This window comes from Nothoprocta perdicaria, unplaced genomic scaffold, assembly GCF_003342845.1.
Source record: "Nothoprocta perdicaria isolate Ctin4 unplaced genomic scaffold, notPer1 scaffold_30, whole genome shotgun sequence".
NCBI lineage: Eukaryota > Metazoa > Chordata > Aves > Tinamiformes > Tinamidae > Nothoprocta > Nothoprocta perdicaria.
The window spans coordinates 5,060,720-5,079,180 of NW_020455533.1; the positions used below are offsets into that span (position 1 = coordinate 5,060,720).

General features: G+C 48.5%; 1 protein-coding gene across 5 annotated transcripts in view; it reads left to right on the forward strand.

Annotated features, from left to right (window-relative positions):
* The window catches only part of ZC3H18 (zinc finger CCCH-type containing 18), a 44,765-nt gene that overhangs the window by 24,496 nt on the left and 1,808 nt on the right, over positions 1-18,461 (forward strand). For 4 of the 5 annotated variants that reach the window (XM_026042396.1, XM_026042398.1, XM_026042399.1 and 1 more), the window contains 9 exons: positions 4,643-4,843; positions 6,044-6,169; positions 7,412-7,513; positions 9,088-9,231; positions 10,751-10,903; positions 13,219-13,379; positions 13,986-14,182; positions 15,348-15,444; positions 17,469-17,565. In XM_026042396.1, coding sequence (XP_025898181.1) covers positions 4,643-4,843; positions 6,044-6,169; positions 7,412-7,513; positions 9,088-9,231; positions 10,751-10,903; positions 13,219-13,379; positions 13,986-14,182; positions 15,348-15,444; positions 17,469-17,565 — 1,278 coding nt within the window. The remainder of the gene's footprint in view (positions 1-4,642; positions 4,844-6,043; positions 6,170-7,411; positions 7,514-9,087; positions 9,232-10,750; positions 10,904-13,218; positions 13,380-13,985; positions 14,183-15,347; positions 15,445-17,468; positions 17,566-18,461) is intronic. The other variant, XM_026042397.1, reaches the window with a different exon arrangement.

The window sequence follows — 18,461 nt, forward strand, 5'->3', positions numbered from 1 at the left end:
GTGCCCTGGGTGACGCAGGGTGCTGCTGCTTTGGGTTCTGCAAGGAGATTAAGCTGCTTTTGATCAGTCTGTCATGTCAGTCTCTTATTCGCTCTATTTTTTTAACCTCTTGGCACAGTGGTTCCTCATTAGGGAATTCATTCACAAAGACATTCCTGCCTATTGCCCAAAAATGGTAAGTTGATGAAGGAGAAAGGCTTGATTGCCATGAGCGCTTTTGTAGTTTCCAACTTTTTTGTGCTGAAAAAGTAGTAGCTTCCTGTGCTGAAATACACTCTTATTGTCCTCAAAGTGGCACATGGGGGAGATGCATGCAAAAATCAGGATGCGCGCTCCCAGGGAGCATCCAAAAGTGTGGAAGGATGCTGTGCAGAGTCAACCAAGAGGCCAAAATCTGCTATAAAACCGATTTTTTAGTAGTTTTGTTGCACATGGGCAACTCACCTGGTGACCCTAGGGGATAAGTGACCGTCTGCCGTGGGAGACTCGGCCACGACTTGGGTTGCATGAGCCCCAGGTAACTGTGCAGGTCTGGAGATGAACCTGCACAAGGGGGGGGAGCAGATCCCATCTCACCACTGTGCTGAAGTGGTGAGGTCTCTGCTTGCCTCATGCCAGCTCCAGCAGTTAATCCAACCCTGCTGTGGGCTGGCTTACTCATTGATCCAGAAGGAAGCTGCTTTATTTTTTTTCCTCTCTCTATTGAATCAAGGAACCGAGCTTGCTCATGGAAGCCTCGACAAGCACCAGGTCTAGCACAAGGTGAGAAGTTAAAGTCACCCAGTTGTAGGAGTGAAAGTGGGGCAGAAAGTTTACCCATTCTCAGAGTCAAATAAACTGTTAAATCCACCTAGAGGGCAGTGCCATGGGCGGTTGGCGGAGCTAATTCTGTGCAACCTTCCTCCCTTCAGGCTTCCTCTGCTTCAAGAACTGCACAGTATCACTAGGCAGGAGTAAATTTGATAGAAACACAGACTTTCATGGGTTGCCAGCCTTTAATAGGTCATTTCAGTGAAGCTCTTACAGGCTGCAATTGAGATCTTACTCTAAGGCAGATGGGGAAGACCTTTGGTAGTTACTTGGGTTTATTTTGGTGACATTCAAGAGCCAGAAATGAAAGATAATAAAGACAAATGGTGGCAGATAACAGCGTTCAGTTGAACGGGTTCATTTAGTGATGCTACATGTTGTGCATGCAGGGAACTCTTGAGGAAAGACTTTGAAAGTGCCCCCACCTGAGCATCAGGCTTCTTTCGTGGCTGTAGCGTGATGACATATTTACTGCTAAGTCAATAACCAAAGCGTATCCAGAAATGAGGCTTTCTGTTGTGGTTTTCCTGGGGAAAAAACTCTCCACAAAATCACCTCATCAAGAGGGAGTTGCATCAAGCCATGTGGTAGGTGCAAGTAATGGGATTTGCTTTCGTAGCTGCCTTTGTTCCGAGCTCGTGCCCAGGTTGTAGTGACGTGTAAGGTGGCCTCCTGGAGGGTTTGAGCTGAGGTCCAGGTTCCCAGGTGTGCTGCCTTTGGACCTGACTGGGCTTGGCTTTTCTGGAGAGAAAAAGACGGAGAAATAATTCCGTGTGAGAGCTATTAAATAGTGAACATATGAAAACTATTGCTGCAGAGAATTGAAGCTGGAAGGACATTCATTAATGCTAAATCTTTCACATCTCTTTAACATTTGACACTATTATAAAACAATTCTCAGCAGATTGCATCCAGTTCCTGAGGAAGAAACTGCCCCTGTGCCCACTTTAGCTAGGAGGATATTTCCGTGGCATCTCCCAAAGCATGCGAGCTCATCTGGGAAAGGCTTAAGTGTTAAACTCTCAAGCATTAATGAGCATTAATAGTCAAGCAATGGTCAAGGTTATTCCCTAGCATCTTTGCACAATACCTCTTCCTGCTGCCCTATAGCTTCATGTAAAACGTGTAGGCTGTAGCCTACCACCTTTTCTCTCTGCTTTGTGCTCAGTTGCTTTAAAGATGCTCTGGAGGTCCAGATGGCTTTGTGATGAGTTTGCCCTGCATCTACTGGTGTGGGAACGTGATTCTGGCTGACCACGTAGCATTATCAGTGTATTAACAGGTCAGGTCTGTCTCATCCCTGTGTTCAGAGGTCTTCATCCCTGAGTAGATACTCGGCTATAGTTATGGATGTAATATGAAGAGCTAGATCAAGCCACTACAAATAACATATCTCATGTTGAGTAGCACATGGTAGAGCAGCTAAATAAGGGTGCTGGAGAATGATGCTGGGCCAAAATCCTGCTTGGGAGTCTTTTCCTAGACAGCCAGCAAGCGTGTGAACTAACAAGCAAAGGGTTCTCCAAGCCCAGAATAAGATTTGGGGGGCAGGTGAACCTGAAAGAGGAGTTTCTGCTGCCATTGAGTGCTCCGTGTTGAAACCAATGTGAGACAAGTTGTGGAACTGAAGGAGTTAGATCGGGAAAGATGGGAAAAGAGTGGGATGCTGTACTTTAAAGTCAATATATGCAGGTTCTGGAGTCAGGGAAGAGGCGGGAAGCGCATGTTGTTGCTCTCTGTAGGATTTTGGCAGCTGTTTTGAGGCTTTGTTCGACACTGCCAGGCAAGGAGGGGATGAAACGTGTCGGCGACTAGTGAAGCCTTCAAAGGCCAGAAGAGGCAGCTAATTGGGAGAGTTAATTACCCAGGTATCTTTGAAAAAGTGTTGCGGCAAGAGGTGCGCTCTGTGGAATTATTAGAAAACTTGGAGGTTGCTTTTTTATCTCGAAAGGTAGAGGAAGTTACTTGGGGAGTGGTTGCTTTTTAGTCATGTGTGACTAATAGGGTGGTACTGGTTGAACGTAGAGCTGGAAGGTGCATTCGTTCCGCCACCCTCCCCAAATTTCCAAGCGAGGGAGTTCAGTATTTTGAGGAAAGGAATAAACCCATGGTTATACTTGCAGTTGGATTAGCGTAATAGACTTCATAAACCTCTAAACAAGGATAAAGTTTGCCCAAAACCTGATGGAAAAGGCTGTGACCAGTTCATAGACCTGTCACGTGCAGGTGAGGAAAAAACCCAAGTTACATCCTCCAGACGTAACGGATGCAGCAAGACCTAGGCCTGAAAAAACTCACCACAAGGAACCTAAGGAACTAGACAGAGTGGAGACTGAAAAATTAGCACTTAATAATGTTTTTAAGGAGCTGTGGGGAAGAAGGGAAACCTGGAGCACCAAATACCATTAGAGCATTTAAAAGGGAAGCGAGCAGGAGTCCCTAGGCTGCTTGTCCAAACTTTGTGGTTACGAACAGCGCTAGAGCATGTGTTTGTCGATCAGTTTATGGGCACCTAGAGAATATTACGGTGATAAAACAGCCACTATGAACTGCTCTGCGCTCACTTGATGAGGTAACTGGCCTGTTGGTAAGGGCAGAAACAGATCGATGTGTCTTGGCGATGGTAAAGTTTGTGACACAATCCCACGTGATCCTCTGATAAGGAAACTATGGGAAAGTAGTCCTGATTAAATCTCTCCTAGTGTCTGCTAGTTGTTTCCATGCCGTGTCGGGACGGAAGGGCGTTCCAGGCGCGCGCTCGGAGCGTGGCCTCACTTAGTGCTGTTTGTATTTCATTGCACTGGGGGCTGCCTACCAGGTTTTGGGTTTCTTCCAGCTCTACCTGCCTGGCATGGGTGTAGGAAGAGGCAGGACTCCAGTTTCCATTCCCTCTTGCATGCTCCTGTCTGCTCCTTTGAGGAAGGATCCTGAAGCCTTGGTCTGTGCAAGGAAGTATTTCACAAAGCTTGTAGGTATTAACTGCTGCAGTCGCCTTGGATGACGAAGCAAGTGTGAAATTCTGCTAATTAGTTTTAGATCATACTTAAAAAAAAAAAAAAAAAGGTGGCAAGATAAGCATCCTGTAATGGATAGTGGAGTATCAGGTGCAGCACAGTTAAGAAATAAGACATTTCTACCCTGCTGTGTGCTGGAGAAGAATTACTTGGAGGACCCTGTTTGGAGAGGTGTAATCTAGCTTGGCCCTTTGCTCTGTAGTAACAAGCTGTGAACAGGATCATATCGGGACCATGATTATTGTCTTGATATCACTTGGTTTTTATAGTTTCCAACAGCATTTGGAGACTTCTAGGCAGTGTGTCGCCAGAAAGGCATAGAGTGAAGTCTGTGCCTGGTGCTGGTCTTCTCTGGAGACTTCCCAAATTTTTGAACAAGAATAAAATGTGTGTTAGAGAACGTGATCTCTGGAAGAAATGGGCTGAGCCCACGAGATATGTGAGGAATGAAAGTTTTCTTATTATATTCTATATATATTATAATATATATATATTCTTATTATATTCTATATAAGAATTTTGTAGGGGAACATTTGACAGCAGTTGTCTTGATGTGCACTGAAAATGAGACTGGAGATGAGTGTTGTGGTAAACGCTGCTTTACAGAAAGATAGCTCATGTAATACCTCTTTGCCCCAAAATATTGAATAGCCCTAAGTACAAGTTAAGAGCAAAGAGAAATTTCCTATCTCAAGAATGATCTGGGTGCAGAGGTTTGTTAGTGCAAAGGATGAATTTTTGAGTTCTCTTCCTGACCCTTTCTGTTGACCCTTTTCTATGCGGGGCTCCCAGTTATTCTAAGCATCTTTCTTTCCCAGCCGTCAGCCTGAGCCACCAAAGAAGGAGAAGGAGGCAAGTACGATTGGCACCGCTCAGTCCAAGAGAGCGGACGAATGGAAGGACCCCTGGCGCCGATCCAAGTCGCCCAAGAAGAAACTCGGTCTGTCCGTCTCTCCCAGCCGTGCGCGCAGGCGCCGAAAAACCTCTGCTTCTTCAGCATCTGCTTCTGGCTCTTCAAGGTAGGTGGAGGGGACAAATTTGTGTGGAGTCTCCTTCTCTGGAGGTCTTCCAAACCCACTCGGATGCCACCCAGTGCCACATGCTCTGGCTGTCCCTGCTTGAGCAGGAAGGTTGGACTAGATGATCTCTAGAGGTCCCTTCCAACCTTGAACATTCAGCGATTCTGTGTCCCACACACATTACATGTTGTTCTACAGCAAGGCGTGTGCTGTGGCTCCTGCTTGGTAGGAGGCAGTGCAAGTCTTGCTGCTCTGTAAGAGCTGTAGACCCAGGCGTATAGGTAGTGAGATGGAAGCCAAAGAGGACGTGCCATTGAGGATGTTGTGAAGAGGTGTGATTTATTGAAGACTAAGGAAAGACAGAATTTTGGGAAAGTGTATGAAGGTTCTTTAGGGAAATGAGACTTGCATGTAGTCTGTTTTATTAGTCCCTTAGATGAAAGCTGATCTTAATAGGAGCAGAAACTGGAAGCTGTAAAACTTGTAGCCTCTTCGCTGTGGAAGTGTTGGAGGGGTGAGGTGAGCCCACTCCAGGATGAGCATCCTATTGCTGCTACTGCTGAGGGAAAAGTGGGTCAGAAAGACCGACAGGAGCTGTCCTGGGCTGCAGCAGAGCGCTGAAACCAGGCACAAGGTAAAGAACACTTCCCAGAAATAAGTATCCCGAATTTGGGAGACCTGGGACATAGCTGTTTTCTTTAAAGCCTTGAACTTGGGGTTCCTGAAAGGAGAAAAGAGTATCGCAGCACACTGAATTGAAGATGTGGCTCTAAAAAGCAAAGCTGTCCTGAAGTACATCTATCTTTCTAGAGTAGCTTTCTAGAGTCATTGCATCTCTTGATTTTTATTTTCTCCTAAAAGTTGTGACTGTTAAGTCAGAATGACCTGTCATGGGATTGTCTGGTGACAAGGTGGGAAATTATGTGGAAGAAGCGAGTTCCCCAAAAGGATGTAGACTCATTAGCAAAAGGAAGGGTTGCCTATTTTAGGAGACAGAGTGGGTAGCAGCAAGAGTTTCTTAGCCTAAAAGAAAGAGCGAGACAGAGATGGGGATTGAGGAGGCATTGTAGTCCAGCTCCGAAGAAAGCAGGCAGTTTCTGGGGTAGTGATTGGGAACTTTTGGAACAGTCCATTGGAAGCAAGAATTTGTTTTCTGAAGGACTTTTCGAGATGCACTGATTTTAAATATTTTTGTTTCAGGTCCTCTTCTCGTTCATCCACTTACTCTGGATCGGGTTCCTCGCGATCTCGTTCCAGATCTTCTTCTTACAGCTCTTATTCTAGTCGCTCTTCAAGACACAGTTCCTTCTCAGGCAGCAGATCCAGGTAATACCTCTTTGGGTTTGAAAGTAACGGTAACTTACTATTAAGTGTCAACACTTAACACTTTGGTGCTATTTTGGCGCTATTTAAAAGCAAACAGCCAACAGTGACTGAAATAAAATCTTCCAACCACTTTCAAGGAAACCTGCTGTCTCAGTAGCTGAGTGAAAGAAATATGTCATCTACCACCCCTTTTGCCCATGTGCCACACTGCTGTGGCTGGACTCTTTCCCATACCTGTGGTGACTGAGCAGTTGGGGAAGCCTGCCTTACCTGAGGGTTTCCATCATTTGCATTTTATGATAGGAAGAAGTTACTGACATCTCCTTTCTATTGCACTGGAATTTCTATTTGAAGAGGCAAAGCACATTTCTCTAACAAAGCAGCCCGGTTTTGCCTTTTGATAGTCCTGACTCTTCAAAGCAACAGTTTGGTGTCCCATGCTGATTAAATAGAGACGTGCTTATTTCTCTACCACTTCCTTGCCCCCGCGGAAGGTTTTCCCAAATGGGGAATATGCATAGTAGAAGAACTGGCTCTCTAGATAGACTTCAGAGCTAAAATCACGGAGGCCCAGAGCAGCTCGCACAGCTAATGGAGTGCGTAGCAGCATTTGGATAGGTGGTTTCTCCTAGGAGAGACAAGACTCCGGTGGGAGTTTTCTGGAAGCATGTGCAGGTATGCTCCTGGGTGCCCTGCAGGAGAGGCTCATTTGTCCCCATCCACCCAGGGGCAGCCCCAACTGCCTCACCCTTGGCACTGCAAGGAGCATCTGACTGCTCAGGACACATTTGTGTGTCTCCCTTCTGCTTCATTTTCCTTCTTGCATTCCAGAAGTTAGAGGTATTTAGTTAGGTTTCCTTTTTTACTTTTTCCCCCAAGAGGTTTTTGCTGCTGTATAAAGTACTGGAGACTGCAGTAGGAGTCGCACACAGCTTAACACAGATCAGGTTAAATAAACCAAACTTGCAAGTCCAAATCCTAGTTGCTCTCCTGTAGGCATGTTCTCCCCAGGGCATGAAGTGTCCAGGTTTTGGTGTGGAATGCCCAAGGTGATTCTGTCTTGCAGGTGACTCTTTCCAGACAGAGTCCAGATACAAAAATAGGACAAGTTTAGACCCACAGAGACTTGAGTCCTGGAACACCGTCACTAGTATAAGGAAGGAGTTGTGGCTAAGATGCAAAAACCTGGGATGTCTTGTGCCCTCCAGACACTGAACTGACTCTGTCCTTTCTGTTTTCTAGATCACGGTCCTTCTCATCTTCACCCTCTCCTTCCCCAACACCATCTCCACACAAGCCACTTGTGAAAGCTAAAGGGGAGTTATTACCACCTGCTGGAAAAGGGTAAGGCTGATATCTATTGTGATAACACGGTGCAGAAAAGACTCTAAACAGTCACCTGATTTCCCAGATCTTATTACCCCATTCAGACCCTTCCGACCTGGTCAACAGTTTTGGGAAGAGTTTGGAAATGCAAATATGACCTGCATAGAAGAGTGTTTAGCTTGAGGTGTTTAATAAACGATAGCACTTCCACTTACCGAATTCAAGATACTATGCAAGTATCCCTAACTGTTATATGAATATGTGAGTGTTTAAACACAGGCAGGATTTACAATTTAAACATCATGTGTGTACAGATAAGTTTATGCAGGAGCTATAAAAAAGTTCAATTCTGTAGCTTTGATGAGTACATCTCCTTAGAATAAAGACATGGTTCAGCCTCATGCACTTTTAATGTGAGACACAAATTAAAACAAGCCCCATAGCAATGAAACTGTTCAGGAGATTGTGCTTTTTTGAATAGTTGAATTTGCTGTTTCACAAACTCATCGTAACTAGTCAATTATGGATACGTCGGAGGGTGTTACAACACTATAGCTATGTCACCTTTGTTAAGGTGACCTGAAAATAAATTACCATGGGAATCCCCTGGATTCCCCAGAACACGGTACAGTTCTTTGTCACACTTGTGCCTTCTTGACCTCCTTTTTTTCTCCTCTCTACTCCAAGGGGTCAGCCTTGTAAGGGCTCGCTCTGTGCCTGCAGCGATGTCTGTCTACCCTTCTGGTGAGCATCGCAGTGCTGGTTTGGGAACAAACCACCCGTGTCAGCAGCCTGTGCTGGCAGAGGGATCATTTTCCCTCCATAACACTGCGTGCACTAATCCTACGTTCCGCAGGGGATGAATGCAGATATTCTTAAGCACAAAGGAGGAATTAACAGTCCCTATTTTTTGTATGAAGGCAGCAGCCTCCTCCCCAGTTAATAGTAGGTCTGGCATCACTGCCGAGCAGCAACCAGCTATTAGACTAGAGTGGAGTGCTCTGAGTCCAGACGTGAGCAGCACAGGAATTGAGTCCTGTCTGATGCTGTATAAAATCACAAAAACGCCGTGTAGCAGTAGTTGGTGATGGGGCTACCTCTTACGTCTCCCACAGTGTAAAACAAGGCAAGGGGCAGGTGTTGACCTTTGCAGAAGTGTGCTGTTTTGTACCCTGCTACTCAGTGAGGAGGAGTGGAAAGAGCAGTTTTGCACAAGCTGCCTGCATTTGATCTTGGAGCCTGGCGGGCACTTTGTAAGTGGGCTTGTTTCTTTGGGATAACAATCTGTAGGACTGAATGGACAAGAGCATCAACAGTGATTCCACGTGTCCTACATGTAAATTAACTAATGAAGGAGACTGTCTCCAAAATTGGCCATTGTCTCTGCGAAGGTGACTTGATTTATACTAATAAACAGATCCCTTTAAGAGAATCCTTATTGTTTGAGGATTGTGGTGAAGTCGGGCACCAAGTGTGTCTAGGTGCAGCCCTTCAAATGCTTTGGTCAACCACAAATAGGGGTGCATTATGGCTTTTGAAGGCATCTGCACCTTCCGAGTTTGCTCATGCACACAAATATCTTAATTTTGTAGTGAAAAGTCTGTGAAGAAGCTAGCTACCCTTCCAGTCCCTCAGCCACTCGCTAAAATCACAGCAGCTGCACCGGAGCCAGCCAAACCAGGGGATAATCGAGAGGCAAGAAGGAAGGAACGTCAGACCAGGACTCCACCCAGGAGGTAAGAAAGCCGGGGTGGAGTGAGGCTTGATCTCCTGGAAGATAGAGCGAGCGCTGGGTTTCTCTCCAGCACCAATTGCAAGGCCTCTTCCACGTTAAAGCAGAAATCCGTTTCCTGGGGCAGGAAGGAGATGGAAGGAGCTGTGGGATGAATTCTAGTCATTCTCGTGGGCAAATGGCTCCTCTCTCTAAAGGTCCTGCTGGGTGGTTGCAGTAGGTGGAATACCTGGAATGTGCCAGAAGGCAGTGTCTGCAGAGAGGAGTGAGAGCGGGAGAAGAAAAGCTCTTTGGAGCAGCAGGTTGGAGCAGTCAGCAAGGAAGCAGAGACACGGTTCATCTGCAGCCCCGCTGACGGGCTGGAGGCTCAAGATTTGTGGTGATGGGCTTCAGCCATCCTTGCTATAAACATTTGCTGCTATGGAGAAAGTATTTCTACACCCTGGTCCCAGGAGTTGGTTTACTCAGTCAAAACAGGAGGGATGAGAAAAACTCCGCTAGTTTGTGGAGTCCCTTGGATATATTTGCTGGCAATATCCTGGTCTGCTTTGCCTTCCTGGCCCGATCCTGTGTGACTTGTCTGAATGTTTGAGCGACTTGTTTTCTCTGTCCTCTGATCACTTTTGTTGACGTTTTTCCCTCCCTTTGCATCTGAAATGAGAGAGGCTCCTGTTGGCTTTCAAACAAGCCACACTTGTCCATATTTAAATATGTTTATCATGCTTAATCCATTGTGTGTATTTAAAGATGTTACAGAATAAATGTAGGCATGCCTTTAGAAAGGCATATGTTGATTTTCTTGGATGACTGCATGATGTTTTTTATCAGCGGTTCTTGAAGATGGCCTTGAGTCTGTTTTCCATTCAGATTTTTGGGTCTCAGTTTTGCATGGGAATACATCTCTGGTTTCTTCCTAGTAGCTAAGGAAAAGTCCTGGGCTGTCTCCATGCATGAAAACTAATTCCTAGAATTTCTTTTCTCTAGAAACCGCATTAATTCTTGACTTTATTTCACTTTAATCTTAGATGGGTTTAGATGCTTTGCATTAGTCTTTATTTCTGTCCTATTTTTTCTTGCCTATGCTCGGAGAAGCCCCACAGCCCTCGAGCTGCCTGCTGTACAGCACTATTTATGTTAGTTCTGGGGTGTTAGCCACAATGGCTGTGATTGTGTAGCCCGAAACAAAAGATGAGCCCACTGTTTTATACAGTTAGAAGCTTTTCATTGTAGGGAGTATTTGCTCTGGTATCAGTGCTGGATTAAGGGCTTCAGGTTGTTCTTTGTCTGGCTCTAGCATCACTCGGTCTCACATAAAACACTGCTGAGAACCGAGATGCCAACTCGGGATCAGGAAACCACTGAGAACACCACCTGAAGCAGCTACAGCAAAGCCCTGTTCTTCCACACGATGGGGGCAGTTGTGTTTCAGCATCAAACAGTCCCTAGATGTTTGGGGGTTCTTTTCCAGCCTTGCTTTAGAGCTGAGCGCAGCCAGGTGAGACTGTTTTTTTGCTGTGTTGCAGACGGACTATCAGTGGCAGCATCAGCGGCAGTGCCAGCAGCTACAGCGGTTCCAGCTCCAGATCTAGGTCCTTGTCTCGCTCTCTCTCCAGATCTCATTCCAGATCAACGTCTGCCTCCGTCTCCCACTCCCCGTCTGGGTCCAGGAAATCCAGGTACAGCCTTGCCCCGTAATAACCTTTGTCAACAGAGCAGGAAATTCTGACTGTTTGTAACTGTTGAGGTTTCCTGCAACAAAAGCTCTGTCCAGGGTGAAATACCAAAGCTCTAGGTAAGTAAGATTTGAAATAACATCGCTCATTCATATGTTGTTATCAATCCTGAGTCTTGAATCATGAGAGCAGAACAATATTGATAGTGTCCTTGGGGCTATTCAAGGAAATAATCCTTCAAATGGGCTGAGCTGTCTATTCTTTACTTAAATTATGACCAAAACATCGTGTTCAGATTGACAATTTTCAATTTAATGTTTTATCTTGTGGTGGGAGGGAAAAAAAAAGGTAATAAAAAGGTAATTTATTCACAGGGTAGCAACAGTTTCAGGCTACAGAGCTTTGCTGTCATAAACCTCAACTACCTCCAGTTATTGAATGTCCTTAGGGAAGATGCTTGGCCTGTCAGTTAGAAGTAGGTCAGAAAATACCTAAAAGGCCCAGCTTTTTCCCTTTGCTGCTGAAGTTGCGTGACCAGTTCCCTCTGTGTTTAGCCCCAAGTGAATAGTTGTTAGTCTGTGGAATTTGTAAACAGCTAACTCCAGTAAAGAGTCAAGAAATACCCCCCTTTTGAAGTTCTTCATTCAGGTTTTTTTGCATCTATTGATGCACAAGAATCTTCAAGAGATTCACCTCACAGGTAGCTTTCAAACACAGAGCTTCACTGTGCTGAAGTTCAGGATTAAAAGTAGATTTGCTGCAGTCTAAAAATAGTGGATAAAACAGAACTTGGCTCTGACTGCTGCTAATCCATACACGTGAACACTGTGAAACTCCACAGTTGAACATCTCCAGTATTTTGTGGCAATGCAAACGTGTTTACTCCGTGCTTGTCTCATTCATCAGATGAGGCAAGGGTGATGCAAGCGGTTCAGAGAGCACTTGGGCCTGCTTGCTCTGCACTGCCCTCCTCTAAAAGGCAGTTGAGAGGAAGAAAACGTGTGAAAACCTCATGCAGGTACCAGGGATGCGTTTGCTGCTTCTACACGTGTGTGGAAAAGGAGGCTCCTGCTCCCTGAAGCTTGCTTTCTGTACATAGTACATAGAGATGAGGTTTAAGGACAGAGATAGGCAGCAGTTGTGGTATTCTTGCTAAAATAGGAAAGGGGTGGCTGGCAGCACGCTGCTGCTTGAAGCTAGCTCTGTGTGTGCACAATTCCCTCTTGGATTCTGGGACCAGATCGTTTCTGCAGCAAGGGCAGCATGATCTGTGCCCATGCCAGACCAGGTTTGCCATTCCAACTCTATAGCCAGGACCTTTCCCAGGGGAGGGATTCCTGCCTCGGGGAGTCACCATCGTGGCCTGCGTTTAGACCTCCTCTCAGACTTTGCTTTTGTCAGAACCCCCGCGGGTAGTGACTTTGTAAGCTGTCCCAGGGCACGTCTGCCCTGCTCGCTGCAGCCTGTTCAGGCAGAGCCAAGCTGGCTTTCAATTAGCGAGCTTGGATGTAGCTAGCAGGGCAGTCACTAAAGCGCAGAGCTGGGAATGGCCTGCAGAACCTGCTGGAGAAGCTCTGGAGATATCCATGTATTTAGCATACACCTGGTCCTGCGTGGCTGTGTAAGCCAGTTCCCAGCTGGCTGGGAGCTTTGCAGCCACCTCGGTGCAGCAAAGCTGCAGACACATCCCTGCAAAGTGCAGGTCCCTCCTGAATATCCCTGAGTTCCTGTCTGAGATGTTGCAAAGTAGAAAGTGTTTCTTAAATGAATATGATCGTCCAACAATTTGTGAATTAATTTTGTGAATCTCTTAAGATAGCTAAGTTATAGGCAGCCACTTCCCTGTTGTTATCACTCCTGATAATTTGTGCATCCTCAGAATAGCAGCAGGGCTCCCCTGGCCCCTGGGGTGCTGTGCTGGAGCTATGGGCTGTAGGACCCCAGGTCTTTCCAGGTCTGCAGGAATAAATGTGTGCCACGCAGCACTGCAGGGATCTGAGCCGTTGCTGCTGGCATGGGTGCCAGCGCACACCCTGCTTTCACTTTGTTTACCTGGGGGAACAGTGACCTGTTAAAGTATTGCTTTAATGTTGTTTATACATAAATGGTGTTTTCTGGACTTGCATCTGACACATCTGAGGTTTTAATGTCATCTGCACCTCAGGAAATCCTTTGTCTTGTCCTGCACACTGCTCACCCCAGCAGCTTTCTGACATCCCAGCCACTCATTTGGGGCACAATAGGGGCATTAAAGGTGTTTATCTCATTTCTGCTAGGTTCTTGTTGCATTAACTGTAATGGTTGTTGGCTCTTTGCAGGTCCCTGAGCGTGAGCAGCGTTTCTTCTGTCTCTAGTGCCTCCTCCAGCAGCAGCTCTGTGCGCAGTGCTGACTCCGAAGACATGTACGCGGACTTGGCCAGTCCAGTTTCCTCAGCCAGCTCCCGATCCCCAACCCCAGCACAGCAGAAGAAAGGTAGAGGTATACGGTTTGGTATTCTTTTTTTTTTTCTCTAAGGGGTCCTGGGAAAAGTAAAGGGGAGCTGCAATCTGCAGTTTCCTTCTTTCTGCAGCCTGTAGGAAAATTGTTGACACAAGTTTCAGCTACTGTGTGTCTCCTTTAGACCAGGGAAATCCAGAGACTTCACCCAAGGAGGATGAGAGCACGGAGCAGGGAAGGCTATAGAGCAGAGGATGCCATTGCATCCTTTCATCCATGTATCTGTGCCTTGAAAGATGCTTTTTTCTATACACGGGTCTGACTTGATGCTTCTCTTAACCTTGTTTTCTTTCACCCTTGTGAGATGTTGCTAAATCATTTAGACAACTGTAGGATCATGTGGCTCTTCCTCTGCTCTTCATAGCCCATAGCAGCGTTGGAGGCAGGAGCCTTTTGTTCCTCGTCTTCTGTGCTGAGCATCCTCTCTGTGGAAATTCTGGTTTCCTGGGCCTTTTAATCTCGGGACCACATGTTGTGCTAACTGGTGTGGGCTCTTTCAGTCCCTGGAGCATGCTCTTGCCCGCACAGGGAAGGCAGGTGAAAGAGGCTAGGCACGAGTCACTGATGTCTCCGTCCTGATTCCAACAGGAAAGTCAAAAAAAGAAGATAGTGCTAAGGAGGAAAAGCGGAAACGGGATGCATCTGCTCAGCTCCTGAAGGCAGCCAAGCCCACCCCGGGGAGCAAATCTCAGCAGCTCCTGCAGACCCAGCAGCCCTCAGCCCCCCAGTCCCAGCAAGGGGGCTTCAGCGCTCACAAAGACATCAAACTGACGCTCTTGAATAAGGTGAGAGGTGGGGGAGTGTAATTCCCTCGGCACATGAGTCAGAGGAGCTGGTGGGACCCGTACCCGGGCTCTGGGCTGACAGAAGGGGAGCTCCGGGCTCCGCGGTGTCCGGATGAGCTCAGCCGGGTAGGTCTGCAGCTGGGCTTGGAAAGGCGGCAGCCAGAACCTGTCTGGCAGCACACACCCTGTGGTGACTTGAGTTGGGACTGTGTTGGCGGCTGCCCCGGGGCACATTCCTGCTGCAGCTTCCAGGGCTGGCTGCTCTCTCGAGGGCTGCAGCCCGAGCGCCGAGGCGAGGCGCGTGCGGCTGCTCCCACGTGCCCGGGCCTTGCCCACGGAAAACACGCTTCCGAGGGAGCTGTCCTCCCGCGAGCCCACTCCGGAACGAGCTGCTGACAAGTCATTCAGTGAGTCAGGAGGTAAAAGTGGCCGTTGCCTCAGCCTGCCGCACGCTCCGCAGAAAACCCAGCTCCGTCCCCGGCACTTACGGTTGAGGCTGATGCCCCAGTTGGATGCCTCCAGTGGAGATGCAATCCACGTCATGTGAGAGTTTGGCCTTGTGGGCTTTGGTGCCGGAGCAGGGTGTTGGCTCCAGTCACATGCTCAGGTTCCGGGATTTGGAGTGTTAATTATTTTTTTCGTCAGCCTGCGTTCCCCTATGCAGTTTGAGGCCGTGTTTTTCCCTGCTTCCCTCTGCTGTGACGTGAGGTGCCTCTGTCGCGTTGGTGCCTCATGCTGGGTGCCTCTGTGGGGAGGAGCAGGCAATTACACACAGCTCCTGTCAGGCTCCGTAGGATCCTGGAGGGAAGCAGGACTCCACAGGCTTCACTGGCATTTGCTATCCATGGTGCTGTTGGAGAAGACTGCAAAAATGCTTCTATTTCCCCTCTTCTGGCTGTTATGAAAATACCCCCTGAGGAGATGCCAGTGTTAGCTGCAGGGTATATCCCAGCTGCCAGAGGAGGTTGTTGCTTGCTGGTGATGGCAGGGAATTCAGTGGTCCCAGCGATGGCTGGAACTAGCATGTGTTTCATAGGGCTCCTGCTGCCATTAGTGAGCGAGCATGTCCCCAGCCCCATCACAAGAAGCATGTCCAGAGCTGCTGCTCTTCCTCCCTGCAGGGACGTGGCTCTTCAGCTCCGGTGTCTGTTTAATTCCATTTCAGGCAGCTGACAAAGGAAGCAGGAAGAGATACGAGCCAGCAGACAAGGACAGGCCAAGCTCTCCGCCAGCCAAGAGGGGAAACCTGTCACCCGACCGAGGTGAGACGTCAGACTTGGGAGGGATTCGGTTCTGGGCTCTCTGGCCTGGCTCCATTGCTACTCCTGCCACTAGAGGCAGCCCTCGAGCACCCCGCTTTGGGTGACAAATGTCCTGGGAACACCTCAAGAGCCCGCTTGCCAGAGAGATTAATTGCAGCCTTCCAAAACCTGCTGCCTTCAGTAACGTAGGGGCTGTGCGGTTGCCAGGGGGTAACACGGGCACAGGAGCCATGCTGCCGCAGGAACGCGGCCGACGTGGGAAACGCGGCGCTGACGGTGAGGCAAGCGAGGCCAGATCAGCCCCGGGCAACCCAAACCTCTCCTTGCGCTGCGCTCTTGCACTGCGCGTTGCAGGGGCCTCAGCACCACTGTATCCACCTAACTCCACTGCAGGGAAAACGGGAAGCCCTTTGGAGGTGCAGAGTACACGTTGCTGCTGTAGGACCACACATCCGTCCATTCCTGAAGACCTGTGTTCTCTAATACTGTCACTGGACATGGCTGTGGAGTTTTGTAGCGCTCCTGTTTCCAGGTCTCTTCTAGCTTGTCGTTCTGTGTGTAGCAAGGAATCTTTGTTCCCTGGTAGAAGGGCCTGTGGCAGTGCTTAGAAAGGGAGCACAGGCTGCCAATTATTGCACCCCATTACTGAGGGATGCAGTAATTGGCTAGATCACCCATCCTGTGAAATGCGCTGGTTTCCTCACTTGTATGACACAACCTCATCTGCCCCATGTGTTTAGAAAGACACGGGCTTTCCAGGTGTTCTCTGAAGCGTCAGAGCAGTGATATTAGCGCCTCACAAAACCTACTGTGGTGCATCAAGAGGACCAAACTGATGCCCCAGCCTTTGCTAGCACCACTGAAAAGCACAGAGGGGAGTCGTCAACAGAGGCGCTTCTGTTTATGTCACATAAGCCAGCATTGACACGTGATGTTTTCCCTGATGTCTCGGCTGTAGGTGTTTCTTGTTGACTCTGGGTGCTAGCCAGAGGAAAATTCTGTGCTAATAGCCTGGTTGCATTTTACTACTGCAAAGACAGCTTGGAAGGGACTGGGTGAGGTTGAAGTTCACTAGGATCTAGTTCACAGCTCCTACTGCGCTGCACACAAGTGAATCAGCCAAAGTCACAAACTGTCCTGCCTTAGTGGTATAGATATGTGCAAAAAAAAGTAAATAGCTTACTGGAAAATGTATATTTGAACAGTGGCCAATGGGACATAACCCTGAAGGCTACTCAGCCTAACCTTGAAGCGACAAGTAACCTTGGCTGTATCGGGACTAAAGTCACAGCCCGACATGCAGCCTGTGCTCAAGCATTGTGGTGCAAACCTCATCCATGAATGAGACTCATGCCTGAGTCCTGCTCCCCTGTTCTGTATCTTCACACGGGTAAACCATGCAGTATCTGCAGCTCTGGAGGGAGCTGCCATAAGGATGCCTGCAGGCAGGTGGCTGCTGTTCCAAGGAACTGGGCACTTTTCCTCTCTGGAGCACTGGGAAGGGTGAGCTCAGCAGCCCCTGGAATGCCCTGTCCCAGTGCAGGAGTTGTTGGGAAGCCCATTGGCAACATCTGGATACGGGTGCTGCAGGACCCCAGCTGGTGTCCCACCACCTCCCGGTCCCCGCAGCTCCAGTGGGGCAGCTGGGGGTAATGGAGCACTGACTGGGTGTGCAAGGAAAGGCCCTGCCCAACCAGTTTGCAAGCAAAGATCAGCCTAAAAGGAGAGCGGATGAGCCTTGCTCCAAAACTGGAGGGTGAGGAGAGGGTTCCTGCAGGTGACATTAGTATAGGTCAACTATGTGGCACAGCTTCAACTATTTTTTTTTAATTATTTATTTTTCCCTTTCATCCCAGAAGATAATTAGGTTCCTTTTCTGGCTGCTGCTGGACTTGACCATTCATTGGCCTGCTCTGGCTGCTCTCAAGATACCAACCTTAATACGCAGAAGCAGTGTGGTAGGCAGGGTAGTGCACCATGCCTTTATGATGGGAAAGAATATCTCACCTTTGATTTTCCGATAGGCTCTCGCGACAGGAAGGCCACTGGGAGACTCTCTTCGCCCAAGCAAGAACGACAGAGAGGCCAGAACCTGAAACCGTCTCCCGCTCAGACAGACAGGTCAGTTGCTGCCGGCTCTCCTGGCTCCTGGGCCAAAGCCATGGCTTGTTTTGGAGGGATCTCATCTCCCTAAACTAACAGCCCTACGGAGAAACAGGAACCCTGCCTGTGGTCTCCTCAAACCTCATCTGGAGGAGGTGGGACTCGCACAGAGAGAATGGGAGTTTCTGGTGTGTCTGACACATGTGAAACACTTGTTGCTCTCATTTCCCCACCAGTTTCTCCTCTTGGCGGGGTTTTGAGGCTCTGCCCTTAGAGTTTCCAGTCTCCATGGGGGCGCAAAGGGAAGGACATGAAGCTCCTTGGACAGGAGCCACAGGCATTAAGGGGTCCAGCTCAGCCCAGGGGGAAGCCACCAGGTGGATTCCTGCAGCTCAGAGCAGGACCTGGGAGTTTTCTCAAGGTCAGTCCCAGCAAGAGGTGTCACCTGGGTTAAGTGCAGGCTCGGTCATGCCAGCACCTCTGCCTCCTGGTAGCACCTCGTAGTGCTAACAAGGAAGAAGCTACAACCCCTGCATCCCTCCTGCCAAGCTGCTCTTGGCTTCTGGTTTGGTGCCTAATCCTTTGTATGCTCTGGCATACGCCGAGCTGCTCACTTTGCTGCTGAGAATTGTTAAAACGTGGCCCCTGGATAAGATTAAGTGGTGACTATCCCTGGCTTTGAGCCTGTCTGTCCCTCCCATGACATGACAGCCTCACGTCCAGTTTCTTGGCAGCTCGTGCCTTTGGCTAGCGCTGGGAATGCCCCGTGGCAGAACTGCATGTGCAGCTGCCGGATCCTTGGCCTGGGCTCTGCTCGCAGCCGCTTGGCTGGAAGCCCATGGAGGACCTTGCGCCGCCTGGGAATGCGTCCTCATTCCTCCTGGCCCATGGTGGCCATGGCTGCCTTGGGCTCT